This window comes from Cetorhinus maximus, chromosome 13 (genome assembly GCF_964194155.1).
Source record: "Cetorhinus maximus chromosome 13, sCetMax3.hap1.1, whole genome shotgun sequence".
NCBI lineage: Eukaryota > Metazoa > Chordata > Chondrichthyes > Lamniformes > Cetorhinidae > Cetorhinus > Cetorhinus maximus.
The window spans coordinates 17,690,197-17,705,463 of record NC_135891.1 but is presented as its reverse complement, the minus strand read 5'-3'; the positions used below and the strand labels follow the sequence as shown (position 1 = coordinate 17,705,463).

General features: G+C 44.8%; 1 protein-coding gene across 3 annotated transcripts in view; it reads left to right on the top strand.

The window, feature by feature from the left end:
• lama5 (laminin, alpha 5) overlaps positions 1-15,267 on the top strand; it is a 266,062-nt gene that overhangs the window by 222,039 nt on the left and 28,756 nt on the right. For all 3 annotated transcript variants that reach the window (XM_078555045.1, XM_078555046.1, XM_078555044.1), the window contains exons 56-64: positions 747-888; positions 1,953-2,055; positions 2,149-2,265; positions 4,925-5,110; positions 7,223-7,362; positions 9,213-9,395; positions 9,478-9,614; positions 10,009-10,162; positions 13,805-13,938. In XM_078555045.1, the coding sequence (XP_078411171.1) occupies positions 747-888; positions 1,953-2,055; positions 2,149-2,265; positions 4,925-5,110; positions 7,223-7,362; positions 9,213-9,395; positions 9,478-9,614; positions 10,009-10,162; positions 13,805-13,938 (1,296 nt within the window). The remainder of the gene's footprint in view (positions 1-746; positions 889-1,952; positions 2,056-2,148; positions 2,266-4,924; positions 5,111-7,222; positions 7,363-9,212; positions 9,396-9,477; positions 9,615-10,008; positions 10,163-13,804; positions 13,939-15,267) is intronic.

The window sequence follows — 15,267 nt, the reverse complement described above, 5'->3', positions numbered from 1 at the left end:
TTAACACTCCACCCTGCTCTCTTGCCCACATGTCTGTCCTTGGCTTGCTGCATTGTTCCAGTGAAGCCCAACGCAAACTGGAGGAACAGCACCTCATCTTCTGACTAGGCACTTTACAGCCTTCCGTGCTGAATATTGAATTCAACAACTTTAGATCTTAAACTCCCTCCCCCCATCCCCACTCCGTTTCTTCCCCCTCCCTTTTGTTTTTTTCAATAATTTATATAGATTTTTCTTTTCCCACCTATTTCCATTATTTTTAAATCTACAACTGTAATACCTTGTCAGTCTTTCCACCCCACCCCCACTAGAGCTGTACTTTGAGTGTCCTGCCATCCATTCTTAATTAGCACATATTCTTAGATAATATCACCACCTTCAACACCTCTTTGATCCTTTTGTCTGTGACATCTTTTGATTATCTGCTCCTATCACTGCTTGCTTGTCCCTACAACCACCCCCCACCCCACCCCCACCTTAAACCAGCTTATATTCCACCCCTCTCCTAACTATACTCAGTTCTGCTGAAGGGTCATGAGGACCCGAAATGTCAACTCTTTTCTTCTCCGCCGATGCTGCTAGACCTGCTGAGTTTTTCCAGGTAATTCTGTTTTTGTTTTGGATTTCCAGCATCCGCAGTAGTTTTTTGTTTTTACCCAGTTATTCTGTTAGCAGCATGGAATATTTAGAGAGCTGACAGGCATTTAATAGTACCTAAATAAATCTCATCTTGTGGCCATTGACAGGGCAATTGAAGACACAAACCAAGGTGGGTTTATTCAACGAGCAGTGAATGCTTCCAATGCGTATGCTGGTATTATTCAGGCAGTGGAAAGAGCCAGGATTGCAGCAAAGGAGGCCGATGACGCAGCTATGAAGGCTCTAAAGGTAAAACGGGAAGTTTCAGATTAGGTGGAGGATTGGAATACTCTCCTTTTACCAGTGGGGCCTCACACTACTTGGGTGGCTGTGTCCTAGAAATAGTGTTGAGCCATTTATGCTCCTGCTCCAGCCATTGCCATCTTGGGCAGGGCCCTGAGGAACACCCTGCCTGTTGAAGGCAGAAGGCCACTTGTAACAGACAAATCAGAGTTCTATGAAGTTCATGGGATCCCAGTTGGAATCTTGAGTTACAAGTGGGTGGAAATGCATTATGCACGCTCTGCCTTTTTATAGCAAGCAGTGAGCTGTGTAACCAGTAGCTTTTAAATAGACTCCCAGAGGCTACTCTCAAAACCACCCTGGAAAATTTGAAATAAAACCAAATGCTGCTATTAGCCTGAGCAAATCCCCTTCCCCAGGATTACCTCCATTTGGGAGTCAGCCAATTTCTCATTGACAGTAAATGTGTGCTGATGTGGGCCTCTAATTACACGCTTGCCCTCCACCATTACCGCTGGGTGGGTGTGATTACAGCATGACAAATTTACAACACCAATTCTCATTGTCAATGTAGCCATTTGTAATGGAAATATAAAAATGACTGGAATTATGATTTTAAAATAGATTTAAATAACCTCTTGTTATCAAAATAACTCTGGCCCAAATATCTGCACTTCAGAATGAAATGTCATCTTCAGGTGACTGTAAAAATCCACAGACTATCAACTGGCAATATTTAAAAATGTAGCATATAGCGTGCACACCTCTGTGTTGCATTGATTTTCTGTATCATTTTTCCTGTCCCACTCTTGTTGACAATTCAACTTTATAAAACAACATTTACTCCAGCTCAGTGAACAGTTCCACAGAAAATCTTCTAATGCTTCCAAAATATACAGATGTGTCTTCCAATGTGTTCTCTCCATCTACTGTTCCTGTCAAATGGAAAAACATGGAGAGATTTTCGGCACCGCCCCCGCCCCCCCCCGAGTCATTGAACTTTCTGCTGGTGGAAATAAACGAAGAGTTAGCTGTTTCACTTGAATATATTTTTGCAAACTGCATTTCAGCAAGTCATGGATGAAGACCTGGCTCGTCAAGCTGCTGATTTGAAGAAGGCAGGCGCCCTGCTTGAGAAAGATGCTAAAAAAGCTCAGAAGAAATTAGAAGATGGTAGGTGATGATCAAGTCCCCTGGTCTAACAGAAGCTTTGTTTTTTTTTTTTGCTGAGGTGTGCAATCAAATATTTTTGCTGTCTTGTCACAGAACTGAAGCCTAAACTGAAAGCCTCAAAGGAGCAGCTAAATGACGCAAAAGCCAAGAAGAAACAACTCCTCGGTCAGCTGGCGTCTGCTCAAAATATGCTGAAAGGCATTAATAGAGGTTTGTCATGTCTCTGCTGTGAGTTTTTATCGGAGGTAAATGCAATAAATAAAACCAACCATCTTTGTAACTGTAACTGATTAACCATTTCCCAGGCACCTCCTCTGAATGCACTGTTTCTGCCTGGCATTAGAATAACAAGTTTACAGTTACAGGTTTATCCTGAGCAACCACTACATTGGTTTTTGAGTTAGATTCCAGAAGTCTAGTGCCAGGAGCCAACTCCCAATTTAAACTGTTAATTCTGGTTCCCACAGACTTGTAGAGCCAATTTTTCCTGGAATCCTAAATATGAAGGAGTTGCAAGATGTCCCTTCTATCTTTATCTAACAAGCAAAAGCATTTGCCTAATTTTTTTTATCCATTCATGGGATATCAACATCACAGGCAAGATCAGTATTTATTGCCCTTAAGAATCTGGTGGTGGATCACCTTTTAAGTATGACTGAGTGGCTTATTATACTATTCTGGAGAGCAGTTAAGAGTCACGTACGTTGTTGTGGTTCTGATGTAACACAGGCTAGACAGCAGATTTCTTTCCCTTTAGGACATTAATGAACTTGACGGGTTTTTAGGACAATCTGGTGTTTCATGATCACAAAGGCTGAGCCTAGCTCTTTGGTTAAGTCCCATAACCAGATTAGACTTCTACTGAAGTTCCACCTCTATCAAATTAATCACCATGATGTTGGAGTTAATAAGAGCCATCTTGGGTCTATGTAGTAGACCCCCTGAGTTATCTACCTTTCATTCATTTGCTACCTCTTTTTTTTATTCATTCACGGGATGTGGGCTTCGCTGGCTGGGCCAGCATTTATTGGCCATCCCTAGCTGCCCTTGAGAAGGTGGTGGTGAGCTGCCTTCTTGAACCGCTGCAGTCCATGTGGTGTAGGTGCATCCACAGTGCTGTTAGGGAGAGAGTTCCAGGATTTTGACCCAGCGACAGTGAAGGAACATACTGCAGAAGAAGGGTTCATATTGAGCGTAGAGACAAGAGTGCCAAACAAGCAAACTGTCCTGTCCTGATTGACATTAATCATCTTAACAATTCTACTATGCCACCGCCTGCCTTGCTTGATTGGCACCCCTTCCACAAACATTCACTCCCTCCACCACTGACGCACAGTAGCAGCAATGTGTGTCATCTATAAGATGCACTGCAGCAACTCGCCAAGGCTCCTTAGACAGCACCTTCCAAACCCACAACCACTACCATCTAGAAGGACAAAATCAGCAGATAGGTGGGAACACCACCATCTTGTAGTTCCCCTCCAAGCCACTCACCATCCTGGCTTGGAAATATATCGCCGTTACTTCACTGTCACTGGGTCAAAATCCTGGAACTCCCTCCCTAACAGCACTGTGGGTGTACCTACACCTCATGAAGTGCAGCGGTTAAAGAAGGCAGCTCATCACCACCTTCTCAGGGGCAACTAGGGATGGGCAATAAATGCTGGCCCAGCCAATGAAGCCCACACCCTGTGAATTAATAAAAAGAACAGTTAGGATGGTGAGTGGCTTGGATGGGCACTCAGGTGTTGGTGTTCCCATGTATCTGATGCCCTTGTCTTTCTGGATGCTAGAGGTCGTGGGTTTGGAAGCTACTGTCTGAGGAGGCTTGGTGAGTTCCTGCAGTGCATCTTGTAGATGGTACACACTGCTGCTACTGTGAATCGGTGGTGGAGGGAGTGAATGTTTGTGGATGGGATGCCAATCAAGTGGGCTGCTTTATCCTGGATGGTGTCAAGCTTCTTGAGTGTTGTTGGAGCTGTACTCATCCAGGCAAGTGGGGAATAGTCCATCACACTCCTGACTTGTGCTTTGTAGATGGTGGACAGGATTTGGGGAGTCAGGAGGTGAGTTACTCGCCACAGGATTCTGAGTCTCTGACCTGCTCTTGTAGCCGCAGTATTTATATGGCTAGTCCAGTTCAGTTTCTGGTCAGTGGTAACCCCCAGAATGTTGATAGTGGGGGATTCAGTGATGGTAATGCCATTGAACGTCAAGGGGAAATTGTTAGACTCTCTCTTGTTGGAGATGGTCATTGCCTGGCACTTGTGTGGTGCAAATGTTACTTGCCACTTGTTAGCCAAAGCTTGGAAATTTAATCACTCCACCATTGGTGGCTGCGCCTTCAGCTGCCTAGGCCCTGAGCTCTGGAATACCCTCCCTAAACCTCTCCGTCTCTTTGCCTCTCTTCCTTCCTTTATGCTACTCCTTGAAACTCACGTCTTTGACCCAGCTTTTGGTCGCCTGTCCTAATATCTCCTAATGCGGTTCAGTGTCAAGTTTTGTTCGTAGCGCTCCTGTGAAGACTCTTGGGTAGTTTCGCCATGTTAAATGCACTATACAGACACAGGCAGTTGCTGTTAAGTGTTAGATAGTCCAGTCCACAACAAGGGTCGTCCTTCCTCCCTCCGTGTGCTTGTATTTGCAATTGATTCCACAATTAGGAAGCTGCAATGTCAAACTCTGTCCAACTGCAAGCCATCAAGAGTTGTAATGGGTGACAACTACTTTAACAGATGAGTTATGATTGGAGTAGGGAGCGCTGAGTGGATTTGACCCAAGAGCCCGTTATTTATTTTTAGATGTGCCTTGCTGTTAGACCTCTGATCTTGTGCATGCCATCACACTCAGAGTTCTGTTTTCCTTGCAGGCGATATTGTTGATAGTATTGCAAGTGCTAAGCGTGTAGCTGCTGCTGCGAACAGGACAGCTGTGGATGTGCAGAACGCTCTGGTGCCTATGAAAAAGAACCTCGAGCAGTGGAGAGAGAAATATGGGGGAATGCCTACTGACAGTGAGGATTTTAACAAAACTCTCCAAGAAGCAAATAAATCTGGTATGTGGCAACTACATCACACATGCATACAATAAAGCAGTTTAGGATAATTACCGGGTAGTATAGTTTTATTGTAAGAGGATCTGGAGTGAAGTTACTGTGATACCAATCGTCCAAAAGTGTTTAATTCTAATTTTCCATCATTGATTATATATCTGTAATAACATTTCCACTTCGCTTGATTGTGTGTGCTTGATGGTTGATATGTTTAGCACTAGTCCCGAACAAATCCATCTACCACAGATCTATAAAATGAGAAAGCGTAACAAAACATAACTCACAGCAGATCGGAGCAAAGCACATTGTGGTGAAGCCTAAAGATACCAACTTCAGGGGCAGAATCTTCTGGCTGTCGGGTGGGCACGGAGCCGATCGCCACCCGTGATCGGCTGCGCGCTGCCATTTTACGCGGGCAGGCCAATTAAGGCCCGTCCAGTGTGACGTGCGCCCGGTAGCGCTCAGCACTACCTGTGCGGGCTGGGGGAGGAGGGAGAGTCGGGGCCTGTATTCTTTCGCACATGCACGCGGAAGAGCGCAGAAATCTCCGAGGCATGGAGCTGCCTCAGGGAGATTAAGTTCAGTTTTAAAGTTGGGAAAAAAGAAAATTATTCAGACATGTCTCCTCATGTGACAATCACATGAGCTGGGACATGTTTATGAATTTTCATTAAAAATTTTTATTTATTTAATCAAACCTTCATGAAACCTCATGAAGCCCGTGGATGAGGTTTCATGCAAAACGCAATGGCCACTCGGGCTCTTCACCTGCCCACCAACCTTAAGGTTGGACGGGCATTCCTGTCAATTTGATTAATGGCCTTAACAGCCGACTCCGGTGCGTGCCTGCCAAACGGAAGATCGGAACGACACATGGTGACGTCGGGATGCACGCCCGTTGTCACCGTACGTCATTTTACGCTTCAGCGTGCAGGTCCTGCCCCCTGCATGCCAAAGAGAAAATTCTCCCCAGAAATGATTGGTTATATTTTGTTGTTTTTATTTCTGTTTTGGCTGCCAAAGATTCTAAAGCACGAACTGTACCTCGAGTTGAAAGCAAATAACAGTGAGGTTTAAGGATAAATTTTGCCGGCTGTAGTCCAGTGAAGATGGGAAGGTGAAACTGATTCTTGACATTCCCAGTTGTCAAGTGAGCAAAATTAATCACTAGGAAATTGGGAGCATCGCTAACTTGATGTATAGACCCCTATGACCCATTCTCCTATTCGAGAGGCTCCCTGCCCAGAACATAGCCTTGTATTATTTTTCTTTTCATCTTTTGACCAACAGCGGGATCCTGTTACCCTCATCTTCCGTCCAGGGTATAAACAGAACAGATCATTTATTGTGAGCCAAATATTGTATAGCACAGCTAGGAGGCCGTAGTGTTATTATTCTTCCTAACATTCATCATCAACAGTAGAAGGCATGCAAGTCACCCATTTTCTCTTCTTCCAGTCGCCCTCTTTCCATTGGTCCTTCCACTGTCCTGGTGCTGGACAGACACTGCATACACATGAGAGACCTGCGGCAGCAGGCCTTGCTGCTGGCTTCAGGAAATTCAGGACTGATGATGTTGGAGAGCAGATCCGAAGGTCTAGAGATTTAACAGGCCAATTTAGATGGTTTCTCAAGCTACTCTTTGGTTAGTTGCTTGGAACCCCTAACACAAGTTGAGTTCAGGAGGATCCCAGTGGAAGCCCCAGCACCAGTTTCTTGGACATCCTGGGCTGCAATGTCAAGAAATTGAGGTGGAGGCCTAGAATAACTCCTCAACAGTTTACTGGCGTTAACCCTTGCTAGGTCTCTGCCCTGTCATTCAGGTAGCTCAGGAAGTCTTCGAGCAACATTCTTTTCCTCTGGTCTTTGAACTTGGGGAGTAGTCATTCCCAGAGAAGAAGGGCTAAATTTTACCTCCTCCAAAACTCATTTGCTTACACAAGAGTTAAAATTGGGTCTGAAAGGTCAGGAAAATCAGCCCTACAGCAGTGTCAAAAGTGATCCTGAGTCCCAAGCAAGGGATTATTTGTGACTAGTTAACCGTTCACAATTTATTTTATTGGATAGTTTTGTTGTTTTAAAAGTTTCTGTCTCTTGTTTGAATCACCACAACAGTCGCAGCTCTGAATGAAACCATCCCACTACTCCTGGATAAACTAAATAAACTGGAAGTCCGGAACCAGACTTCAAACATTTCTGCAAGTATTGATCGCATCCGTGTATTAATCTCCCAGGCCAGAAATGCTGCGAACAAGGTAAGTGTTTATCTGCCTTTTTTAACTTGAATAGTCTTTCTCTCGTGTTGTGGTTTGCTTATGTTGGAGGAATACCGTACAATTTTGTCTCAGATCAGTTCTTTGTAATGTTCCTGAAATGCAGAACTAAATGACCAGAATGCTTCAGATTACAGATTTGGGTTTTCTTAAAGATTGGAATTCTTCAACATATCACTTAGGTTGAGTCACTGCCAGTATTTAATCATGTATATAATCGTATATATTCAGCATAAAAATGATATATGCTTCTTAGAAAATATTGTGTTACACTGCTATCCACTTACCATGTTGAACCTTTAAGGACAATGCACAGTTTGAGAAGTGATTTGTTTTGCAACACTACATCCTGCAGTAAAATCCTGCACGCTTCTACACTTATTGAATGCAGAGCCCAAGTGCTATAACTTTGCATTAAAACACCCCCGGACACATTCCAAGAACTAGTACCCCGACAACAAGTCACTTTTGTGCAATAAATCACATTGCTCTTTGCAGACCTCAGCTCAAAATGTTTGCCATACCAGTAAGCATTGCCTTGGATGCCTTTGTACTGTCCCTTTCTCCTGTTGGTTATATAGAAAATTGTCCACTACGTTTTCAGGAGGGGTAGATGGAAAATGCAGATAATTAAGTAGGTCGCCAAGGTTTTAGGTAGATTTTAATTTTGCAGCTCAGAAGGAACACTCCAATCTTGAATCTACTACTTCCTCTGCTGTGATGCAATCTGTTAACTGTATCCAACAAAATAAATATTTTCCTTTTGCAAAAGCACAAATATATGAATAATATGGACACTTATAAATCCAGGAAAGTAATGATATGATTTAGGGGGAAATTGGTGGCAAAGTAATAATGTCACTGGATTAGAAACCCAGAGGCCCAGGCTAATGCTCTGGGAGGATGGATTCACATCCTGCCACTGTAGCTGGTGGAATTAGCATTCAAATAATAAAGTCTAGTCTCGGCAATGGTGACCACGAAGCTGTCATAGATTGACCTAAAAATCCATCTGGTTCACTAATGTCTTTGAGGGAAGGAAATCTGCCACCCTTGCCTGGTCTGGCTTACATGTAACTCCAGTCCCACAGCAATGTGGTTCACTCTTAAATAACCTGTGAAAAGACCTAGAAAACCACTCCGTTCAGGGGCAGTTAGGGATGGGCAATAAATGCTGACCTTGCCAGTGATGCCCGCATCCCACAAAATAATTTTTTTAAAAAGGTACCAGGATTACAGATGTAACTTTGGTCCTGTCATTATTTGGCTGGTAAATAGTTCCTGCTACTAGGAGGTAACAATGCTGCTTCATCCATGATATGATGTTGGATAGCAGAGCAGCCGGTGTAGAACCAGTGGTAATGGAGAGATGAAGCTCAGCTCTCATTGGAACATGTATGGAAGATGTCACTAACCTTATGGTATCATCTCATCAAACCAAAAAAAAGTAATAGGACCAGTTGAAGGTGGAAGCAAGGGACACACCAGGGGTAGCCATGTGGGCACAGGAGATGAGACAATGCAGGAGAGGAGCTGGTTACGTTGAGAATGAATGGGACCATGGGGGAGGAGTGGGGGGGTGCAGAGAATTGTCAGAGAAGGATCCAGGATATAGAGGGCTTTTCTGCCTGGGCGAAGTTAGAAGTGAATGAACATTGAGGCCTGCGTTTGCCACATTGGGGTTGTGATATTGGCATCACATCGCACTTTATTACAGTTTAGCACAACATTATGGACTCAAGTGTATAAACCTTTGTGGAAAATGAAAGGGAAGGGGGTACATGCACAGACCTTCATTGGTGTAATCTTCCAAACAACTCTTCTCACCTCAGGTAAAGGTACCAATGAAATTCAACGGCACTTCAGGTGTGCAGGTACGGCCACCCAGCAACCCAGATGACCTGAAGGCGTACACCTCTCTCTCATTCTACATCCAAAGAGAAAAAGAGGAACAGAAAAGAAAGCGTGCCACCAGTTCCTCCAATCAGTTTGTCCTGTACCTTGGCGGACAGAACGTAAGAATGAAAAGCTGTAGATTTTCTTTCTCTGTTGCAGTGATCGCATTTGAAGGTTTTAACTAGTCTTCTTCCTTTGCAGCCCCACGGAGATTACATGGGCGTTGCTATGAAAAATGGTAAGCTGGTGTGGATTTACAAACTGGGCAGTGAGGAGGCCACTCTGCAAACAGATTCAGAAATCAGCGGCGATAGATTTGACACCGTCAAGCTGGAGAGGTATATCACCTGTTTCTCTACCTTTTCCGTTCCAAGAGCCTGTGGGAAATAGCAGTACAGGAACAATTAAATTGCTTGTAGATTTAACCTTGTTTCTAATTTAATAGAGGACTAAAGATAAAAGAGACTAACTCTCGCGTTAAAATAGAGGCCAGAGGGATGTGATATGGCCACGTTATGTGCACGCGTCGGTGACATTTGTTTCCAGGATATCTGTTGTAGCAAATTTACATCCTCGAACACAGTGGTGATGTAACGAAAGGCATTTTTAAGGTGTCTGGTACAATGAATGCAGAAAGGACAGAGTCTAAGATGGGATGAATCCCACACTCTGGAGGCTGACAGACCTGCAGTCATTCACAAATTCTCTTAAACACTGTTCTCCCCTCCACAGGATACTGCAATATGGACAAATCTCATACAGTATTGAGAAAGACACTGTAACTGAGAGCAGGGGAGATGGGGTTTCCCGTGGCGATGACACTTTACTGAATCTCAGTCCTGAAGATGTTGTGTTTTATGTTGGTGGCTACCCGCCTGAATTCACCGTAAGTATAAAGTTGTCATTCTTTCTCTTTTTCAAGTGGGGCATTGTATCAAAATTCCTTTAAGGAAGGGGAAAAGTTCCCCATCATTCTCAGAAAATCTCAACCACTTTTCACCATCAGGACTTATTCTGGTAATGTTTTGCCCTCTAGTGGTTAATTATAGTGCTTAATAGTAATTGGATATATGGCACATTTGGCCCAAATAGCCCATGCTGGTGTTTACGCTCCACTCGAGCCTCCTCCCACCTTTTCCTCATCTAAATTTATCAGCGTAACCCTCCTATTCCCTTCTCCTTCATAGCCTGGATCTTTCCTATGGCGGGCAGGGGCGGGCACGGAGCCGATCGCCGCCAGTGATCAGCTGTGCGCCGCCATTTTACGTGGGCGGGCCTTGTAACACGCGGCCAGTAGCGCTCGGCGCTACCTGTGCAGACAGGGGGAGGAGGGAGAGTCGGGGCCTGCGCTTTTTCGTGCACGCGCACAAAAGAGCACAGCAACCTCCCTGAGGCACGGAGCTGCCTTGGGGAGATTGAATGGATAATAAAACAGTTTACTAAATGATGTAAAAAATCTATTTAAACATGTCCCCTCGTGACAGTGTCACATGAGCTGGGACATGTTTGTAAAGGTTGGAAAATGTATTTATTTTATAAAAGTTTCAGGAAACCACATCCCACTCGTGGATGAGGCTTCCTGAAAAACACGAAGGCCGCTTGGGCTGTTAGCCTGCCCGCCGACCTTAAGGCTGGTCGGGCAGCATTCTTAAATACTTTAAATAATCTCTTAATGGCCTTAATAAGCCGTTGACGTCTTGGCGAGTGCACAGCCAACTCCAGCGCGCGCCTGCCGAACGAAATATCGCAATGATGTCAGGGCACACACCTGACATCATCGCGCATCATTTTACGTGTCGACATGTCGGGCCCACCCCTGCTCGCCGACCAGAAGACTCTACCCCGTATGCTTGTCTAGCTTTCCCTTAAATGCATCAATACTATTCACTTCAACCGCTGCCTGTGGTAGTGAGTTCTGCATTCTTGCCACTCTTTGGGTGAAGAAGTATCTTCTGAATTCCCTGTTGGATTTCCTGATGACTATCTTATATTGATGAGAGGAAACATTATCTCTGTATGCTCTCTATCAGATCCTTTCATAATTTTAAAGACCTCTATTGGATCACCCCTCAGTCTGTTTTCAAGAGAAAAAAGACCCAACCTCTCAATCCTTTCCTGATATGCATACCCACGTATTTCAGGTATCATCCTTGTAAATCTCTGCACCCTCTCCTGTACCTCTGTATCCTTTTTGTAATGTGGAGACCAGAACTGCATGCGGTACTCTAACTGCAGTTTACCCAAGATTTGATATGGGTTTGGCATAACTCCCTTACTTTTCATTTCAATAATGTTTGTTAAAACACAGTGAAATCGGGATATTTCTTGGGAGTGCTTTCTTGGACAGGGAGTCTAGCAGACAAGCATTTTTAATTATTTTTCACCATTTTGTACTTGAATTTTTTTTCTATGATTCTCATGTTTTCAGGGATTGTTTATTATCGCTTATCTTCAGATACTTTTAAATATAAATATACATAATATATTTTTTTTATTTATATATATTTTTTGGTTACTTATGTTCTTCAAGTCTTTCTCTAGACTAGTTACACCTCATTTTGCATTGTTGCGCTTTCAACTTTGTATCAACACATGGGGCAGAATTTTTTGCGAGGTGTGAGGGCACACGCCTAATACGCTCGAGCATGAAATAGCGCGTGATGACATCAGGCGAGCCTCCCGACATCATCACATGTCGCACGATATTTCGGTCAGCGGGCACCACGATAGTCGACAGCACGCCTGTCGACAATTTGGAGGCCATTAATGTATTAATCAACCGTGATTTTTCTCTGCCCATCCAACGTTACGGTTGGCAGCCTTTGCCTTTTTGAGGAAACCTCATCCAAAGGTGTCTAATATTAATTTTTTTAAAATAATGAAATTATTTGGACAGAATTTTCATCTGGAATATGTTCCGGTGACTGATTCTGATGCGTGGGCGTTTTTTCTCGGTTTGTTTTTGCCTTCGGGGAGCTTTCTGTGAGCGCTCCCCTGAGCCCGCACTGACTTCAGCACTCGCCCTCCTCCCGCCCCCACCCCAACAGCGCTGAGCCTTTCAGTGCACCTTTCACTGTGGCGGGCTGTTAATTTGCCAGCCAGCGTGAAATCACGGTTGGGGGCTGATCACAGGCTGTGATCACAGGTTCCCTGGCCCACCAACCATGCCCACCTGCCGAACTCAAAATTCTGCCCATGGTCATTTAATTTGCAGTTTAGGTGCCACCACCAGGCGGCGATTACACACTACTTTGGCTTCATATCTACCAAAGTGGTGCCAAATGGACCATTCGCTCATCACTTGTCTGACTTTATTTTCCTCCTTTAGCAGTGGCATTGGTGGTGGGGGCAATAATAAACCTTGACCCAGGAGAATGGGTCTGATTGATGGTTTGATTGGGCCAGTAGTTGAAGACCTGTTCGTCAGGCTGGAGAGAAGTTAAGGACCAAATGTGATTATTACCCACACTCCCATTACCCATTTTAAGGAATACCAAGACCCTTCTTGCCTTCCATCCAAATCGTTGACATCAACAGTGAAAAAAAGAGAGGCTTGCATTTATATAGTGCCTTTCATGACCACAGGACAATTCAAAGTGCCTTACAGCCAGTGAAATACATTTTTGAAGTGTAGTCACTGTTGTAAGGTGGGAAATTCGGCAGCAAGTTAGGGCACAGCAAGCTCCCACAAAGTGGGAGAGGGTCATTATCAAAGTGATACTGACCATAACGTTTATTCTTTTTTGATTGAGGGATAAATATATTGGTCAGAGCACTGGGAGAACTCCGCTGATCTTCTTTGAAATATGCCATGGGATCTTTTTTGTCCATGTGAGATTGCAGGTGGAACTTCAGTTGATGTTGCAATAGAAAGATAGCACCTTTGACAGTGCAGCACTCTGTCTGTACTGCACTGGAGTGTCGGTCTAGATTATGCTCAAGTCCTGGAGTGATTCTTTTGATCTATAAGGGAGTTGAGGGCATTGTAGAGGTGTAGGGGAGGGGTGGGGTGGGCAAGCAGGAAAGAAAGTGGAGTTAAGACCGTAATCAGATCAGGCAATCAGATCCTATTGCATTGCGGATCAGGCTCGATGGGCCGAATGGCTTACTCCTATTTCTTATGATCTTATGACTGAGGTGAGTGTGCTTCCAAGTGAGCCACAGCTGGCATGAATAGGAGCAGTCATGAAACAGTGGCCTGTGCGAGAGCACTACACACTTCCATCGCTCTGAGAAACTGTCCTTCACTCGTAATCTGTGTCTCTCTCAATCTTCCAACCAGTTTTAATCCAATTTACTACCCTCCTCCTAATCTCTTACCCCTTAATCTTCTACAGTACCATGTGAAACCTACTCTAAGGTTTTCTACAGATTTGAGAGATTTACAAACCTGAAGATTTCTCAGTACGTAGTATTCTCTTGTTAATGTATAATGAATCCTGCATATTTTACTGCAGTCTGGAAAACACGCACGGGGATATAAATGTTTCAGCTCCTCTACTCACAAGAGCACTGCTGTCTCTTCCAGCCTCCTGACACATTGAAGTATCCCAACTTTAAGGGGTGCATTGAACTTGGAACCCTGAACGCAGAGGTCGTCAGTCTGTACAATCTGGTTCAAACGTTTGATCTAAACACCACGGCTGATGAACCCTGCAGGAGGTAAGTAGAGAAATGAAATGGAACGGTCTGCTTGATTTCTAATACCTTTTCCCATATCACTGAGTGTTGGCCCTCTTGTTACAAACATTCGGCTCCGTGTGTATCTCATGTTGATTAGTGATGGATGAGACATGTGTTATTCTTGGGCTGCCGCTGGGTAAAGTGGAGGAACTCTTTACCTTCTCTAAGGTGAGATGCATTGTCACATATGAGAAGAGAATTGGAGATGAATGAGCCAACAGAGGTTGGGACAAACTAAATTACTCAATGCCATGGCCAATCAGAGTTGACTCGCCAACCAATCAGCACTATTTTCTCCTGCAGTATAATGATTATCTGAAATTTGGCATTCTTCTGTTTGTCCTGATGAGTGCAAGACGAAAAGCCTTAACAACATGTTTCTCTCTTTTCAGCAAGATTAATATTATGTTAGGTTGTTGCTTCATTTAATGCCAGTTAGTTAAACTTTTGGCCACAGGGCAGTACGATGATGGAGGAGTGTGAAGACTTTGGGCAACATTTTGTGGAAGCGGCAGACTTTCATCACTGTGGCAGACAGCTGGTGGGGAAAGGTGACCCCACTTCAGTGGCGATGGGACCTGGGGCCACGTTTTGCTGGTAGCTGCCAATTAAGTGGCTGGCTCTGGGGCTGTTGTGCGATTAAGGATGGTGGCTCCACCCCCAATAGCCCTTGGCCCAGTTAGCTCAGTAGACTCAGCAGCGCCACTGGGAGCATTGGCCATTGCTGGGTCTGCAACTGGAGGATGAAGCTGCATCTATGGCTGATGGCCACATCCTTGAAGTCAGGTAACTGGGGTCTGGGGGCACCAGACCCAGTTGGACAGGCCCTGTCGAGGGGCGGGAGGAGGCCATTGAGGGCAGGCGACGCCATTTCCATGTGGGTGTCCATTGCTACCTTGGTGGGGGTGGGGGGGGGGGGTGGGAAGGGGTCACTTTGTGGACCATGGAGTGCCCAAAAAGGAGGGCCACTCCCTGCTCCCAGATCCTGCCAGGAAGCTGCCAGGGTTTACCAGCCAGTCTGCCCAGGTGGTAGCAGTGCCCCTCTCTGGTGGCAAAATACCATCAGGGAGAAGAGGCCTTTTGTTGGCCACTGGGGTGGCTCACTTTGGCTCCCAGTGAGCAGCTCGACTGCCAGTTTTCCTGCTGCCTGGAAAATGGCATGGCAGCAGCAAGGGGGTCAGGCAACCACCCCCCCATAAGCTGAAGAATTACTGCACGCGGTAGCATTGAGACCTAAAACACCTGTGTGAAACATAGGAACAGGAGGAAGCCATTCAGGCCCTTATTCTTTACTTAGACATCAAGAAG